At 36.0% G+C, this 18,243-nt stretch overlaps 5 protein-coding genes across 5 annotated transcripts; 4 read left to right on the top strand and 1 right to left on the bottom strand.

Annotated features, from left to right (window-relative positions):
• Positions 1-85: 85 nt before the first annotated feature.
• PHYBLDRAFT_180347 (hypothetical protein) lies at positions 86-2,560 on the top strand (the record flags this gene model as incomplete). Its single annotated transcript, XM_018438300.1, has 8 exons — positions 86-435; positions 493-755; positions 875-1,117; positions 1,208-1,234; positions 1,299-1,316; positions 1,389-1,472; positions 1,546-2,294; positions 2,369-2,560. The coding sequence occupies 8 exons, from the start codon at positions 86-88 to the stop codon at positions 2,402-2,404; spliced, it is 1,770 nt and encodes a 589-aa protein (XP_018295200.1). The 3' UTR covers positions 2,405-2,560.
• On the bottom strand, positions 2,542-4,282 carry PHYBLDRAFT_165652 (hypothetical protein; the record flags this gene model as incomplete). The annotated part of the gene is made up of 3 exons (XM_018435273.1): positions 2,542-3,094; positions 3,214-3,809; positions 3,959-4,282. 3 exons carry the CDS (start codon positions 4,280-4,282, stop codon positions 2,542-2,544), a joined length of 1,473 nt encoding a protein of 490 aa, XP_018295201.1.
• A 609-nt stretch (positions 4,283-4,891) lies between these two features.
• Positions 4,892-5,735, top strand: PHYBLDRAFT_131889 (hypothetical protein). Its single transcript, XM_018429451.1, has 3 exons — positions 4,892-4,912; positions 5,085-5,264; positions 5,389-5,735. Exons 1-3 carry the CDS (start codon positions 4,910-4,912, stop codon positions 5,524-5,526), a joined length of 321 nt encoding a protein of 106 aa, XP_018295202.1. The 5' UTR covers positions 4,892-4,909; the 3' UTR covers positions 5,527-5,735.
• A 2,673-nt stretch (positions 5,736-8,408) lies between these two features.
• On the top strand, positions 8,409-11,221 carry PHYBLDRAFT_165653 (hypothetical protein; the record flags this gene model as incomplete). Its single annotated transcript, XM_018435274.1, has 3 exons — positions 8,409-8,448; positions 9,090-9,177; positions 9,256-11,221. 3 exons carry the CDS (start codon positions 8,409-8,411, stop codon positions 11,219-11,221), a joined length of 2,094 nt encoding a protein of 697 aa, XP_018295203.1.
• Positions 11,222-14,001: 2,780 nt separating this feature from the next.
• Positions 14,002-18,104, top strand: PHYBLDRAFT_68027 (hypothetical protein; the record flags this gene model as incomplete). The annotated part of the gene is made up of 15 exons (XM_018441876.1): positions 14,002-14,304; positions 14,474-14,626; positions 14,775-15,008; positions 15,153-15,260; positions 15,347-15,453; positions 15,508-15,602; positions 15,677-16,029; positions 16,098-16,178; positions 16,281-16,399; positions 16,464-16,562; positions 16,639-16,828; positions 16,904-16,979; positions 17,049-17,143; positions 17,265-17,783; positions 17,925-18,104. The coding sequence occupies 15 exons, from the start codon at positions 14,002-14,004 to the stop codon at positions 18,102-18,104; spliced, it is 2,712 nt and encodes a 903-aa protein (XP_018295204.1).
• Positions 18,105-18,243: the final 139 nt, after the last annotated feature.

The raw sequence follows: 18,243 nt of genomic DNA on the forward strand, positions 1-18,243 counted from the left end.
ACATACACACACACACAGAATCATACACTAGTCTCTATTCACTTTATTTATTTATTTTTTAAAAAAAGTTATTCCATTCCTCGCAATGTATTTGCGTGCCTTTACAGCTCGTTCTCTAGAATCACTTCCTATACGTCCCAGTGTATTTACTCGCTCATTACCAGCCGATTCCCATACATCCTCTACCACCGAGGGATCGCATTCTGAAAGCCTTTTGAGAGTTTCTCGTCCAGTACACAATGCTGTCTTTGCTTATGTTCCTCCAGAGACCAGCCCAAATCCCAAAGTACTAGCTGTGTCCTCTTATGCAGTACAGGATCTTGAGCTTGATCCCGAAGAATCTAAAACAGAGGCATTTGCTCATGTATTTGCAGGAAATAAGATTCTAGAAGGTACCCGACCTTGGGCTCTCTGTTATGCTGGTCATCAGTTTGGGTAAATGATTTATTTATAAAACTTTATATATGTCCAATGACTTAACTTAAAGTATAGACAATTTGCGGGTCAATTGGGAGACGGGCGTGCGATATCTTTATTTGAAACTGTGTCTAGTAAAGGTGACAAATTTGAGCTTCAGCTGAAAGGAGCAGGCCGAACTCCTTTTTCCCGATTTGGTGACGGTCTTGCTGTTCTACGATCCAGTATTCGTGAATTTCTTGTCTCGGAGCATATGTATGCCTTGGGTGTACCTACCACACGATCTCTTGCACTGACAGCAACTGGAAAACGAGTATATAGACAAGATGCACCTCCAGGTACAAAAAACTATTTATTTATATTCGTACAAATTAAGAATACCGAAGAGGATGAGGAGGAGAGAAAATATTGTAGTAAACAACAAGTGATAAAATAATAATAATTATAATATTTTTAGAGGCAAAGCAACCTGAACGAGGAGCTACAGTTGCTCGTATGGCACCTTCTTGGCTTCGGTTTGGTAACTTTGAAATATTCTTCTCTCGTGGCGATATGGAGAACGTCAGAAACTTGGCCGATTATGCCATTGAAAATGTACTCCCGGAAGAGAAAGGGACAGAAGAAGGCAACAAGTATGAACGCTTCTTTACACGTGTAACAAAAAGAACAGCCAAAATGGTCGCAGAATGGCAATCGATTGGTACGTATTTTATTTAATTCCTTATAATAATACGATGTCGAGCAGCAAAAAAATAAGAAAAATATACTGATGGAAAATCATTTTCTTTAGGATTCTGTCATGGCGTTATGAATACAGGTGTGTACGATATAGGAATGTGATTTATACGTATTATAATACTCATCAACTGTGTATATATCAGATAATATGTCAATTCTAGGTACGTTTTATTTGACCCACTTTGTTGTAGGTAGTCAACGATGTCCCCTTACTTAGATTTTCTCTTCGATAGGTCTTACTTTGGACTATGGACCATTTCAAATCCTCGATTTTTACGATCCTGAAAATATTTGTAACCATTCTGACCACACAGGGAGTATGTATTTGCTTATCTGTTTGTGTGTCTTTGTACTTATTTATTTTGTGTGTGTATTACTGTGCTTTTATAGTGTATTCATTTAAACGACAACCTACTGTGTGCGTATTGAACCTCTTCAAATTATCCATTCCATTATTTGAGTTGATCGGAGCAGGAGATGCAGCAGACAGCATTGTGTATCCAATCAAGGGCAGAGATGACCTTGAATTAACCAGCAAAGAAACCCTGGATGCCTACCGGGAGGCCGGCCGGGAGAAGGTCACCAAGATACTGACCAATGACTTTTCGGATTGGTTTATGGCCGACCTGACCGAGAAGATGAGATCCAAACTTGGATTCACGAACTCGAATAAAGATGACATGGATGACATTGTCATTCCTCTCTTGGATTGGCTGACAGAATATGCGGTAGACTACCATAGCTTCTTCAGATCTCTGGCCGATTATCCAATCACAGATGCGGGCGAAGATCAAGACACCAAAAAGGCTTTGGAAACCCTATCGATCGTCACTCAAGATCCAGGTGTGTTGGAAGACAGCAAGTCCCAATTGAAGACCTGGCTTTCGATCTATCGCCATAGACTTTTGGAAGAAGGACCAGAAAAATACGGTGACAAGAGAAAGAGAATGAACCGTGTAAATCCACGGTTCGTGTTGCGTAATTGGATTGCCCAGGATGTAGTAAATGCGTTCGAAGATCTTTCGGATGAAGAAGCAAGAGGCGTTCTGGACTCTTGCTTGAAAGCCTGTGTGGATCCTTTTGAGGATAATTATGAAGACCAACGTATTGAAAAGTGGATCAATACTGGGGTCCCAGAGGTAAAATTTTCTTCTTCTTCTTATATCTTCTTAACCCTTTGATTTGTTATTAATATACTATTGTCTATTCGTAGTGGGGTGTGGATCTCAAGTGTTCGTGTAGCTCATAGTCATATAGGCTAAATGATAAATGTATATTAAGATAAAAGAAGAAAGAGAGATTGAATATGCTATATAAACTGAAAAAGAAGAAGAACAAAAAAAAAGTATAGAAATAAATGACCAAAAAATAAATAAAATAATAAAACTATATGAATGATTCATTTTCAAGCATCCATGCGTTATGATCTTCTTGAGAATCAGAATGTTGTTCTGGGTGTTTTATACGGCTAGTGACATCATTTATAATACGCATCCCACTGTCCACAACATCATCTGTGAATGTACGGACGTTCTTTCCCATCTCAATAACCTTGCTAAAGTCAAAAAGGTCTTCAAAATCGTCTTCTGCTCCACTCTCTTCTTCCAATGTTGGGTAATGAGCTGCCATATCTGAAGGTCTTGATTTCATATGTGGTCGACCGTGTGCCTGTTTAGATTCGTCTCCTTCTCTGTCGGTGTCCTCTGATGGCGATGGACCAGCCAGCGCAGCAAAGAAGGAGGATGGAGAAAATGAATGTCCTTCTTCGCCACCTATTTGGTGCATAAAACGTGCAATTGTGGGACCAACCTCATCGAGAAGTGAACTCGATCTACGATGGAGACGAGGGCGTGGTACGGATGGCTCGGGGTCTATTGATCTAGACGTTGTGGTATCGGGCGATTTACTAAAGAAAGATGTGAGGGGATCATATGAAGGTCTAACAAAAAAATAAGGCCAAAATCACACATATGTATAAATAACAACCAGAACAACAACAATACTAAAATACACGATATTAAACCCTTTAATTACTATTATTATTATTATTTCTCTTACCTTCTTGGCTGGGTATTTTTCTGTATACTCATACTTGGTGTGACAGGATACCCTAATGGAGATGAATGGGAAATGGCTGGACTATCTTGGGGTTCATCCCAGTCTTCGTCGTCTTCTACTTTCATTATGATATTCTTGCGGATATAAGCCAATTTTTCTGTAAGATCTTCCAATTTGTCTCCTAGTATAGAATGTGCCACAGATGACACGGTTGAGCGGTGTGTTTCTAGAGGTTCATCTTGTTTTTTTAAAGGCACTGAGATCGGCAGTGATGCTTCGGTCAGAGGAAGAGGCGGTGCCGCTTCTTTAGCGGGTGTCTCGTCAACAAGTGCCTCAATTTGGGCATTTTGTCTGGACGTGCTTAGATCGACTTGCTCAAACATCACACCAGGCAAGGGGACAACAGCTGATAATTCTCTTGCTGAACCTTTGTCGGAGAACTGCAGTTGAGCTGCAGGTGCGGCCAACGGTGAAGATGGTTCGCTGTTAAAGAGGTCTTGGTCCATTTCTGTCCAGTCTGGCTCATTATCATACGCATGGCGGTTTGTAGATATTGGTACATCCATAAGTTCTTGTTCACCAAATACTTCTTCAGCCTACAAAAAAGAAAGATCATTATTAAAGAGTTAATAATAGAAAAAAAGAAAATCAAGAATTTTGGATTTTTTTGGTTTTACTTTTGTTTTAGCAAAAGAATAATAATATTTGATTGTTATTATTTTATGAGAAAGGTATGGCCCCTAACCTCGACAACATTTGGTGTAGAGTCTTGCACTGTCAAACACTTGACGGAAGGTGGTTCTTGTTCCTGAGCTCCAAAGGGATTTCGGGATAAGTAACGGTTGGGCTCTGCAGAGAGTCGGTGGAAAGCATGGTCGGGTTGATCTTGTTGAGGTGGAATTATTGGAGAGTAATTGGCAATGTTAGAAGGTTTTGGATCGTCATCGGGTAGACGGATGGGAGAGTTGAATGAAGGTAGGCACGAAAAGCAACCCGAGAAGCCGAGATGACGACGGGGAGGTTCATTATTGTCATCATCTGGTAGACGGATGGCTGATGGCAAAGACATAATGTCAACAATCAACACGTTTTCTGTGTATGTTGTTGTTGTTGCGGGGAGAGAACTAGAGACAAACGAGTGCATTGATGACTTGTGCTACTTTCTTCAGTTCCATTTGGTTTTAACACCGCCCGAGTGCAACTCAGGCTATTTTGGCAGCAAGTTTATTCACCCTTTATTTTTATTTTTGCCTTTGTAAGGTATGTGTGTGTGTGTGTGTATGCCAAGATCATCCCATAATTATAAGCTAATTCTTGGCTCTTTTGAGCTGACTATGAGACATAAAGAAGTTGAGAAATATTGAAATAAAAAAATACTAATGAAAAACAAAACAAAACGAAACAATTTATCTTACTTCAAAAGCAAGTATTTTTATATACACATAAATACCCTTAGTAAAATAATAATAATAAGAAATGAAATATAAAGGGGGAAAAGAAAATGCTGTCAAAGGAGTTGAGGATATGTGTATGTGTGTGTGTCTGTGTGTGCGTGTGTGTGTCTATCATGTCCGGTGAATCTACTAACCGGACAGTCACCGAGTGTGGATCGGCCCATCAATGCACGCTTCGGGGGTAAAATGGTCCTAGCCAACCGAAACTGGATCCCTCTCTTTTGGCATACTGTTGAATTACCATGGTGAGTATATAGATCCATGGGATCAATCACCAAAAAAGAAGACGCACATACATATATACACAAACACACAAACACACATATCCATCAATCCATCCATCCAAACGCACGACCTCAGACGACCGAATGGACGTTTTTTTTTGTCTTGAAAATTTATTTCTTTGTGGATGATTAGGTCAACATTCCCAAGACCAGAAACACCTTCTGCAAGGGCGGTAAGTGCAAGAAGCACACCCCCCACAAGGTGACCCAGTACAAGGCTGGTAAGGCCTCTCTTTTCGCCCAGGGTAAGAGACGTTACGACCGTAAGCAGTCCGGTTATGGTGGTCAGACCAAGCCCGTCTTCCACAAGAAGGTACGAAACATGCCAAATGAAACTATCAGAATGTGGATTAGTAGTAGTATCATTATCATGGGAAATTGAATTGGAATTGGGAGAAACAGGATGGCTGAGATTATTTTTTTTGTTACTTCATTAGGCCAAGACCACCAAGAAGATCGTCCTCCGTCTTGAGTGCACCGCCTGCAAGTACAAGATGCAGTTGTCCATCAAGCGTTGCAAGCACTTCGAGTTGGGTGGTGATAAGAAGACCAAGGGTGCCGCTCTTGTCTTCTAAATGATATATATTTATTTATCATTTTCACTATTTCTTGAATAAATCCATGGAAAATACAGCCATTCGTTTCTTATGCGCGTTAATAACATGTTGTACCAGAAATTGAAGATATGTTTATCTGTATATGTATCTGTACAAAGATCACAGTGCTTGAAATGGCGTTTTTCTGGAATAAAAAAAACAAGCCGTGAAACAAAGCTTCCAATTGTATGAATATTTAGAAATATGTGTATTTGAATGTAGTGATGATGATTGTGGATCGAATAATCTGATAATTAGAGTGTAAATTTATGTGCAAAAATTAGTTATTGTGAATGGTGTGAATCTGTCATATCATACCATGCATGTTTTATTTCATTTGTACAAACTATATATATAAAGGGGTGGAATTAATATTACAGGTAAGCACAGGCCACACTTTATCTCATACAGCATGCGCATACACACAATGCATATATTTTGAAGAAATGTGAGGTCTGTTACAGAACCTCAACTATCGAAAGTTGCACGGATGTTGTATTTGATTGGTTAAAGATTATTATTGAAACATAATCAGCTTAGTTACATGGTCTATGAATTTACATTTTTGCTTAGAATTTAACCAAAGTAGTAGATACAAAGGATATTTCTGCTTATATTTTCTTTAGTTTATGTTTTTATGTTTTAATGGGGAACATGCACAACCCACAATACGGGAATGTCGCCGCTGTAACTCAATTCCCGACTTCTTATTTTCTCGTATTATTTTTACACCTTGGTTTTCATATTTTATGACATCTGCAAATTTAATTTTCATGGTTTTATTATTCAAAAGGTTAATAGCACTTGGTAAACTCAAAGTAACCTACATAAAAATGCATATACTATTTGTTTAAAATGATTTAATTAATTAGTTAAAAAATCATTTAAGAAAAACGCATACATACATACTCACTTATTCACTATCTTGGTTTGCACAATACACCAGAATGATAAAAACCTCTCTCTAAAACAACAAGTGTTTCTGCTCTAAATTTTTCTTATATCTTCTTCTCTATACTTTTAAAGCAAGTTTATGAATTACTCTTGCATGTACTATATACAATGGTAAATGTGCGCCCAATTAAGATAAACAATAGGGACAAGCAAAGTGGCAAGAATCTTCTTTAAAATAGCCCAATATTTAAAAGAGATTACTCAATGACTTTTTGAAAGGTATGAAGACAGTAGTTTACTGACTGAAATATTTTTTTCATATGAAAAGAATCTAATCGCATTGTCTAGCAACATGGAAATCTAAAGATTTTCTAATTTTTCACTTTCTCTGTTTCTTAAATCACATCAACTAAGAAAAATGTATAATAAGTATGGAAACTTAATTTCTCTACTAAATAAAGCTTTGATTATATCAAAAACATCAGATAATTCAAAGAGTTTAGTAGCATTGAAAACCTTGGAAACTTAAGAGACTTTAAAGACTTGGAAGATTTTAGATGTTTTAAAGACTTCATAGACATCAGAGATTTTAACTAATTCAATGATATCAGAAACATTCTTGTCATCATCATATATACATTATTATTATGCATATACTATATACAATTGCAATTGTGTCCCCAATTGAAATAAATAGTAGAGTAGTAGGTAAAGTTAAGGACCAAATGATACACTATATAGCAATTGAATTTACACAAGAGAACTTTTGGCTATCAAGACAGTTATATAAATTTGAAAGGCTTTCATAAATTTAGACAAATGGGTAGTGCAAATGGGTAGTGAATACTTAAAATTGATAACAGTATAAAAAGCACATAAGAAACTTTAGGAAGAAGTATTATCATTAATGTTAGAAGATGAGTATATTCAAATTATTAAATAAAGAAAAAAATAAACTAAATAACAAGTGCAATTATTGCTATTTTATTTGAACCCAAAGTTTTAATTTTTGTATGAGTTATGTTTGTTTTTTGTTTTGGTATCAAGTATTTAAATAACCTTAGACAAACAGTTTTCTCTTTCTTTGAACAGTACGGTTATTGCTTATTAAACTGTCTCAATGGGGTCAACCGCTCTACCTCGTAGAATATTAAAAAGTAATGCGAGCTATTTGCTACAAATTTTGAGCCAAGTAAAAAATAGAGACTTTTATATTTTAAAGTTATTGAAGCTTAAATGAACAGATCGCTATGTTTGTAAACTATCGAGAAATTGTTTATGCTATATATCACATGCATGCATATCTTGTAATCCATTGATATTCATTGGACACTTACTCATAAGGGTGCTTTTATAACAATAGTGCAAAGATATAAATATGTTTCTCTTTTATCTTAATCACAATATTCGTCTTTAAACATGCATATATATATATGTCACATTTAGGTTACATATATTAGTTCATTTTGTTTCTACAAATAAACGACTAGTAACTGACACGGTGTGTATGCTTTTTTTTATTCCGCTCAGGCTACAAACATCCTGTAAAGAAGTACGACGCTCTTTGCAGGATTTACTTCAATCTCTTGCACAAGACATACCCTTGTGCATTGTATCTCATCATTGTTACTGCTTTAGAAGAGCTTTACAACAAAGTAGTATAGATTGTTCTGATATAAAATATTTATCCTTATCTATCCTTATTTTATTGATCCGATCCTTTATTATTTTTGCTTATACATCTATTACATCGTCACTGACTTATAACTACTCTTTGCGATAATTATAAGCATATTTCTTGAAATATATGTCTTTTCTATATATATATACTTTACCCCATATATTTACTGTTGGATAGACCCGAGTTTTATTACAGTGATCCGTCCCTTATTTGTATATATTACCTTCTGAATTTGTTGGCAACTCTCTTTCATGCTTTTATTTTCTTTCCACAGTCAAATAATTTCATGTTTTTAAAAGAGGATATCAGCCCAAAATATGAGGCAGGTGTGTCTTTCTATTATCTCATCTATTTTTCTAGGTTTTTTGGATCAATGTCTTGGCTCCGAGGATTTTGTTTTGTCCACTCTCTTAATTATGTATTTTACAGTGGAGAGACTCATGAAGAAATACCAACGAGATCTGGGGTACGCCTAAGTTGGTTAAATGTATGTACATAATGCACTCTCACTCCTAGTGATCATCTTTCTTTCATATAATCTGTGGGTGTTTTCTGGGAAATCTATGTTTTGCATATTGGACACAGTTAATAAAATGAGGATAATTTTTCTTGTTTTTCAAGCATTTTTTACAGGGGTAGAAACGTTTTTGACTGCGAGTGTTTATCCAATCACTTTTGGAAAAGCTGAGAGCAATCAGCCTTCTGGAATTCCTTTCCAATTCTTTGGCTGCTCTTATTATATATATCTTCCCTTATCAAGAAGAGAGAATGTGTCACAAAGACCAAATTAACAAGCCGTTTGCTTCTTATGCTTCATAGTAGACATCCTTTATTAAATCCAAAAGAAAAGAAAAATTAAACTGGGAATAGCGACTTATATTAGCTTTATGAGTGTATGCCTATTATCTACCAACAATACTTGTATGTGTACAATATTCATCTTTATCCTATGCTATTTTGTGTGTAGAGGGTAGACTGCGCCCTGTACATCTTTATGGTTACTCCAATAATTCAAGTGTACCCAAGCTTGAAACTCACATTATCAGTGTCTTCTGGTTTTTTTATCTTTCTCCTTTTCTAGCTATTTATTTTATTTTATTTTATTTTATTTTATTTTTATTGGGATTAAATAGTCATTTCGAGCAATTTGCTTTCAGTCTTTTCTTTCTCTCGCTTTTTCTTTCTAAAGCTAGCATTATGACTCCTTCCGATCTACCACCCGATATTCTTACACGGATTGCTGATTATCTATCGGAGGCGGACAAGTCTTCTTGTGCCATTTCTTGCAAGGGGTGGGTGTACCCATTCCAAAAGGCTCTGTGGAAAGACATGCATGCCTATTCATTTGAAACCTTCAAAGAAACGTTCTCGATTATTAAAGCCACCCAAAATGAATCCGTATCACCCGGCGCCTGGGTTCACAATCTATGCATATATGACTGTTTTGTGGAGGCAGACATGTCAGATATTCAAGTTATTGACATGATTAGATGCATGCCAAATTTGAAGTATCTGTGTCTAAAGAGTGTAAGCTATGAAGATTTACATCCACGTATAACAATGGAAGACATAAGGGCGATGATGGCAAAAGCCAGGGAAAATGCAAGCCTAACACTTGGAAGAAACGAAAATAAAGATATGCATTCGGGAAAATACATCCTTGAGTTTATAAATACATGTACCATGCTCCAGAAGTTAGAAATACGTGCGGATAAACCGAATTATTACATTGCTCTTGATGTGACTGACTTTGATAGTATGCACCAAAGCTTGCAAGAACTATCTTCTTTCAAGGCCGGAATATCTCTCTGTCCCGACTTTTTGGCTACACTGGACATAATCCCAAATACGACACCGGCTTTTAGCATGACGTCCATTGATATAAATTTGAAGAAATACAAATACGAAAATGGAAATGGAAATACGAATAAATGGAATCCTTTGTGGTTATACTATTTTGGCTACAAGTATCCAAACCTGCGTTCTCTAAAGCTGAATATCTTGGGTGCACGTCATGAATCGATAGATCCTGATCAGAGACAAAAGGTCATATCTCTTTTTCACTCCAATCCAAACGCATTAAAGCACTTAGAAACATTCAAATTTGTGGCCAACAAAACCTTTGAGTCGTTTGACCTTATTTTATGGGAATTGCTTTATCCATTACGAGTTCCTATAAAACATTTGACGTTAAGCACAGGACAAGATCATCAGAGCAGTAACTTATATACAATGCATATCGGCAGAATTCTACAATCCTTTTCGGGAACACTCAATACTCTTTCGGTTACAGGGTTTACATATAACGATAATCACCAAATTCCGGCACCAAAGCTATTTCCTTGCTGCCAATTTTTGACGGACCTTTGCATCTATGGCCGTGGCGGGACTTTTAATATGGATGATATATTGAACAAATGTGTGGCCCTCAAGCATCTGAAACTTCTTAGCTCAGAAATGTTTGTTAATCTAAAAACGAAAAACGGGGAACTAAAACAGCAGCATGGACTACAGACTTTGGACTTACATAGATGTTCTATAACCTCCGAAGTATTTAATCACATCTCTTTGAGGTGTAGAAGCCTGCAGCATATGAGTTTGTGCGAAGTGTGGATCACGGGATCTTTTTCTCAAAAGAACGGATGTTTGCTACTCGATATGACACATACTTTCTTAAAGACTTTGCACGTTGAAAAGGTTAAATACGGTACATCACACCAAGAGATGCAAAGGAACGAAGAAAATATTATCAGCATGACACTTCTGTCTCGATTAAACGACCCTTCGCTATCAGATGTAAAAGACGAAATAGAAAAGGTTGAGATTGGTTCAAAGTACCAAATAGCAGCACCTCAAAATATTGCTTGGATCTTCTCATACGAATTCGAGGAGATACCTTCGGTATACATAGTAGACAGAACCGATATACTCGATGAGGAGGGAGCTGATATCGCACGAAAATACTATCAGGACTTTCAGCTCAGCAAAACTCAAACTCTAGAATCCAACAAACCATCTCATTTTAGTTGGATAGGTGAACTTTACAAAGGGTACGGCGAATTCAGATGTGGCGATATAGAAGAGTATACCACGGACTGATATTCACCAAAACAAATCATGAGTTCTGAGTAAAATTTATATGCTGAACTCTTTTCAAAGAAGAAAGTAAAATAAAATAAACCCAAGCTTATATAGATAATAGCTTACGATTTGAATCTAAAGCAAAGTAGAATAATTGATTTGCAAGATGTGAACAAAAAATAATAATTCAAATTTCCGCAGATACTAATCTTTAAGGACGAATATTGGTTAAAGAAAATGTATTCCTCTTGGCACGTTGCATGTGTCTTGAAACTTACGGCTGATCTAAACATCTAATATCTTTTCAAATATTTATTGTATCAATAATGTAAAGAACTTAAGTAATGACCTTTAGAAAAGCCTAAAAAACTGTGAAAATGAACTCCAACGGTGTTTATCTATTTACATTACTTTTACTTATTCATTGGTAGTATGCAAAGAAGTATAGTTTATACCAGCATCTTAATATTTATATAAATATCAAAATATGAAAGCAATAACGATCACTTCTACATACCACTTGTATTTTCTTTTAATCTTTCTCGAGAGAACAGGTTCCCAATTGGCAAGGAATTTGTTAAATTAGATCAGTATATATATATATATGTATTCTCTTTTTATTTTAGCTGTTTGAGCCACTCTATCACATAAACCATAACAGGCTGTCTCGCTATAAAAATTTTTATAATGATGACTTACATGTGATTTTTGTTCTTGTAACCCTTATTTGACAGTATTATACCCTCAAAACTTCTGGCTCCCTAAAGATTCTCCTTATTATATACAGCTGCTGTAATTGAAGTGTCAAAGGGCATGGAAATCACTCTACAGATAGTATATTGATTTTCTCCTTAAAAAAATACAACCTTTGTCTTTTGCAGTAAACTATTTCCGGTAGTTATTGGTGCAAGTTTCTATCCATTTCTCTGCTAAATTGATATTTTTTGGTGCATTTGGTGCATTCCACTTTTACAGCAATAATTTTCAGAAAGAGTAGATAAAGTTTACGATTCGCGAGCCATTTAATATACTTAATATTATAATCTGTAATGACAAGTAACCTTGTAAAATGTAAATAGCAGCAAAGTAATAATAATAATATCACCTAATGTGCCCCTTCTATTTGACAGTAGCTCAATTCCAAGGAAAATATGGGTCTACTATCCAATGTTACTCGTTACATGTGTACTTTTATATGTAAACAATATGACAATAATAAAAAGCATACATATTATTAAAGAAAAAGGGAGATATCTCTGCGCATGACTTACATTTGGTTCCTCTATATTTTTAAAGCAAGCTCATGAATTATTCTCGCATAGGTAACTCGCAATATACTTGTGTTCCCAATTGAGATGAACAATAAGAGCAAGTAAACAATTAGCTGTGGAGGGAAGCTTTGAATATCGGATATAATATAGATAATAGTAAATGTGCGCCCAACTTAAATGAATAATATGGATAGGCAAAGTAGCAAGAACCTTCTTTAAACTAGCCCAATATTTAAAAGGAGAAATCGATGACTTTTTGAAAGGTATGAAGAAAGTAATTTATTGACTAGGATATGTTTTTGTTGGAGCAGAATCTAATCGTGTTGTCTAACAACAAGGAAATCTAAAGAATTTCTAATTTTTCCACTTTTTTTTCTTTAATCACATCAACTAAGAAAAATGTATAATAAGCATTGAAAGTTAGGTTGCTGTTTAAATTTAAAGTAAATAAAAATCTTATTTCTCTACTAAATAAAGCTTTGACTATATCAAAAAACATCAGATAATTCAAAGAATTTAGTAGCTTTGAAAACCTTTGAAGATTTTAGGTGCTTTAAGGGTTATTAGGGGTGTTAGGGGCATTAGGGTTACAAGGACCCTAATGGATTTAAGGGCTCTAGGTGCTTTAAATATTTCATAGACATCATATATTTTAAATAATTCAATGGTATCAGAAACATTCTTGTCATCATCATATATATGATAGTAATTTTGTGCCTAACTTAAATAAACAGTAGAGAAATAGGTAAAGTTAAGGATCAAATGGCACACTATATAACAGTTGAATTTACACAAGAGAACTTTTGGCTATCAAGATAGTTATAGAAATTTGAAAGACCTTTATAAATTTAGATAAACGGGTAGTATAGACAGGTAGTGAATACTTGAAATTGATAACAATATAAAAAGAATATAGGTATCTTCAGCAAGAAGTATTATTATAAATATTAGAAGGTGAGTATACAAAGTATGAAATAAAGAAAAAAACTAAATAACAAGTATAATTTTTGTGTGAGTCACGTTTTTTTTTTAGTATCAAATATTTAAATAACCTTAGACAAGCAGCTTTATCTTTCTTGGAATAGTATGGTTATTGCTTATTAAACTGTCCCAATGGGGTCAACCGCTCTACCTCGTTTTTTCTTCAAAAAATAAATAAAAATAAAAAAGAAAATTTAATGAAAATCCATTAGGTTAATTTCTTTTGATTTTTGAACGTTTATTTAATTTGAATCCTTTTTATTGATAGGCTTTTGAGGCAATGAAACTATTTTCCTATCTTAAGGAGAAGAAACGGCGGGTTATTAGCTGTATGGATAAAAGAAAACAAACAAACAAACAACCAACCAATACGTTTGTATGCCTTGACTTATCTTGTACTTCTACTTGTCTCGGCTGTGACTTGTCATGGTACATTTATGGCCATGACAGTCTCACTACTGCCTTTTTGTATTATTAAACTACCCCTTACCCGCCTTTTTCTTATTTTATTATTTTTGTTATTTCCTTCAAATTTAATTTAGGGCAATGTTTAGCTGTCATTCCTCGCTAGGTCGTGCACGAGGCCTACTTAGGCCTCTTGGCACAAATACTCTACGTTCTTATGCAAGCCCTGCCAAAAAGGCTAATGCCATTGACTTTTCTGCAATGGAAACCAAATGGAAGGCACGCTGGGCAGACGCTCCTTCTTCCACAGCAGATCCCTCTAAGCCGAGTTACTATGTTCTCTCCATGTTCCCATACCCAAGTGGCCTTTTACACATGGGTCATGTCCGTGTGTACACAATTTCTGACACATTGCAACGCTTTAGACGCATGCAAGGCTACAATGTAGGGAAAAGTGGAAGGGAAGAGAAAGGAGGGGAAAGGAGGGGATCATACTACCTTTTTTATTTTAAGAAAGAAATATAAGCATATATAATAATTATCTTTTTTTTAAAAAAAAGTTTAAAAATTCATTGATTATCTTATCATTATTATTACTACTCTATTTTGGCAGGTCCTCCATCCAATGGGCTGGGATGCATTTGGACTTCCTGCTGAAAATGCAGCTATTGAACGTGGTATTCACCCTGCAGAGTGGACAGTAAAAAACATTGCTGCTATGAAAGAACAAATGAGCAAATTGACAATTGATTTTGACTGGTCAAGGGTAAGAATAATAAGAATAAAAAAACGTCACATTAAAGCTATAAAGGAGGAAAGATATATATATATAAAGTAGTTTTTTTTTTGAATAATCGAAACAGAATGGTTATATCGTATTAAATAAATATATTCAATACACATGTATTATTTAGGAAGTCAGAACATGCGATCCTGATTATTATCGATGGACCCAATATATCTTCTTGGAGATGTACAAGGCTGGCTTGGCCTATCAAAAAGAAGCCGTTGTCAATTGGGATCCTGTGGATCAAACCGTATTGGCAAATGAACAGGTTGATGCTGAAGGAAAATCATGGAGGTCTGGTGCCTTGGTTGAGCGCAAGAAATTGAGACAATGGTTTTTCAAAGTTACCGACTTTGCAGAGGTATTTATTTAGCTATTTGCTTATATATTATTTTAATAGTTACATGATAAAATCAAATCAGAATGTTTAAAAGGAAAATTCAATAAAATTCAATAAAATAAGGTGTGATATTTAACTTTATTTATTCTTGTAATTACCCAAAAGGATTTGCTGAATGATATCGATTTATTAACCCACTGGCCCGAACGCGTGAAACAAATGCAACGCCATTGGATTGGAAAGTCTCAGGGAGCTGAATTTGAGTTTTCTGTGGTGAGTAATAACAACAGTAGTAGTAATGGATCATATAATAAAAAAATAGTAAATTGTAACTAAAGAAAAGGATGATTTTTTATTAGTTGGCAGAAAATGTGTCACCTCTCAAGGTATTCACAAGTCGCCCTGATACACTATATGGTGTCCAATATCTGGTTGTCTCTCCCGAACATGAGTTGATTAAAAGAGAGTAAGTATACTTCACTTGGTTTCTCAAAGCTTAGTCTAATTTTAATTCTGGTAGGCGTCTTCCCGCTGGTCAGGCAGATGAAGTATTGACATTTGTAGAAGATCTCGGCAAAGTCCAGAACATGGAAGAAGCAGAAGAAAGCAAAAAGGGTATATACATATATATTAGAGAGAGAGAGAGAAGAAAACACAAGACTGACAAATTTGGTTGTTGTTTCTTACAGGTGTATTTACTGGTCTCTACGCTAGCCATCCTGTTACAAGCGAACAAATTCCAATTTACGTGGCTCCCTATGTCCTCTCAGATTATGGAACCGGCGCTGTGATGGGTGTACCTGCTCACGACAAGCGTGACTGGGACTTTTGTCGTGCTAACAATGTTGTTGACAAGATCAAGTTTGTAATCGAATCCCCCATTAAAGAAGTAGGTGTCACTGAAGAGCCTACTGAGCCTTTTACTGCTCATGGTATTCTCACTGGCATCTCGGGACCTTACAAAGGCATGAAGTCAAAAGAAGCTGGAAAGGCTATCCTGAAAAAGGCGATTCAAGCTGGCTTTGGTCACTCTGCCACTCAGGTAACCACTATTAATTTATCCAACCGACACAGTTTTGTTTACACGATCATATACGTCACCTTTCATAGTATCGATTGAAAGACTGGCTCTTGTCACGTCAACGTTATTGGGGTGCTCCTATCCCAATTGTCCACTGTCCCACTTGCAAGGTAAATAACATAAATAGTTTCTAAAAGAAAAATGGAGAAAAGCTTTAAAGATGCAATATAGTATACTCTTTGCTAATTAGATAATGAAATAATGTGATTTAGGTCGTTCCTGTACCTCAAGAGGACTTGCCCGTTCCTCTCCCCCTTGATGTGACTTTTACTGGAAAGGGTGGATCACCTCTCGCAAGAGCTACTGACTGGCTCAACTGCAAGTGTCCAAAGTAAATGACTTTTTTTTGGCTTATGTATACGATAAAGCTAATCAGTTATATGTTTTTTAAATAGGTGCAATGGACCTGCTACCAGAGAAACCGACACTATGGATACCTTTGTAGATTCTTCTTGGTACTTTATGCGTTATACTGATCCTCACAACACCTCCTTGTAAGTATAGATATGTGAAAAAAAAATCAAAATACACTCACTCACTCACTCACTCACTCGTTTGTACTTTAAACAGACCATTTGATCCCAAGATTGCTTCAGAGAGGTTACCTGTCGATATTTATATTGGTGGAGTTGAGCATGCCATTCTTCATTTGCTGTATTCTCGATTCTTTTCAAAATTCTTGTACAAGCAAGGAGCTATCGCACCTTCTCCCAATAAACTTCCTGGCAATGGAGAGCCATTCAATGTTCTCTTGACTCAGGTAAATAAATAGTAAATCAATAATATATATGTATATACATATACATGATCACATTTATTAAAACAACAACAAAAGGGTATGGTACACGGACGTACCTTTAAGGATCCAGTCACACAGAGATTCCTGAAGCCAGAAGAGGTTGATTTGACAGGTAGGGTAACAAATACAAAAACAAACCACCAAATCCCAACTTTAACAATATATATATTTAAAAAAATAGACTTTAATAAACCAAAGATAATCGCAACAGGAGAATCTCCTTCTATTTCATATGAAAAGATGTCAAAGAGTAAATATAATGGTGTTGATCCTACCGTAAGTACCTCTTACAACTCTGCGAACTAATATATCGAAGAAGAGAAAAAGAAAAAAGAAAAAAATCTGCCTTCCTATTCCTCTACTTTTTTTTGGCGTTTTAACCCAATTTGAGATTTAGAGTGTCGTAGAAGAACAAGGTGTAGATCCTACTCGTCTCCATATTCTTTACAAGGCTCCCCCATCCGAAGTGCTCGAGTGGGATGATGCTAGTATTATCGGCATGCAGCGCTGGATTGCAAAGGTTCTCAAACTGTCTTCCACAGCTGGCGAATCTCGCCTGAAGCTTGAGTTGCCCGAGCTCGAGGCCATGACTGGCGAAGAACGAGACATGTACCGAACGACTCACTTGACTATCAAGCAAGTAACTGAGTCCATGTCAACCTCGTTTGGCTTCAATACCGCCATCTCGGATCTTATTAAGCTCAGCAACTGTGTGAGCGGCTCAAAGGTTGAGGCATCGTCTCCTGTTTATCAACATGCTGTCCAGTCCATCGTCAAGATGATGGCTCCAATGACTCCAACTGTCGGTGAAGAGTGCTGGGAAGAGCTTGGAGAGAAGGAAAGTGTGTTCCAACAAGAGTGGCCCAAATGGGAAGACAAAGCCTTGGCAAAAGACAATGTCGAATGCATGATCCAGGTAACGTATATATTTTATTGAATTAAGATCTGATAAAATGAAATCATTCTAACAAGCATACGATTTTACTTTCTTCCTTTTTCTTTCTTTTGTCTATATACAAATACAAACACCCACATATACACATACACACCCAAAAAGATTAACGGTAAGACCCGCCTTAGTGTCAATTTGCCTGCTGCTCTGGTAGGTAATACAGAAGAGATTGAACGGAGAGCAAGAGAATCTCCAGTAGGTCAAAAATGGCTTGGGGAAAAGTCTATCCGTAGAGCAATTGTGGCAAAGAATGGTGAATTAGTCAACTTTGTTCTCCAAAATTAGAAATCATTAGAAAATAAAAAAATAAAATAAAAAAAAATAGACACTGGCCATTTTCGATTCCTATTACCATTTTCGGAAATTGAGAACGGATAAAAGTAAAGAAAAAAAAGAATTAGAAGAAAATGTATACCCGTATAAT

The sequence above is a fragment of the Phycomyces blakesleeanus genome (assembly GCF_001638985.1).
Source record: "Phycomyces blakesleeanus NRRL 1555(-) unplaced genomic scaffold PHYBLscaffold_5, whole genome shotgun sequence".
Classification (NCBI taxonomy): Eukaryota; Fungi; Mucoromycota; class Mucoromycetes; order Mucorales; family Phycomycetaceae; genus Phycomyces; species Phycomyces blakesleeanus.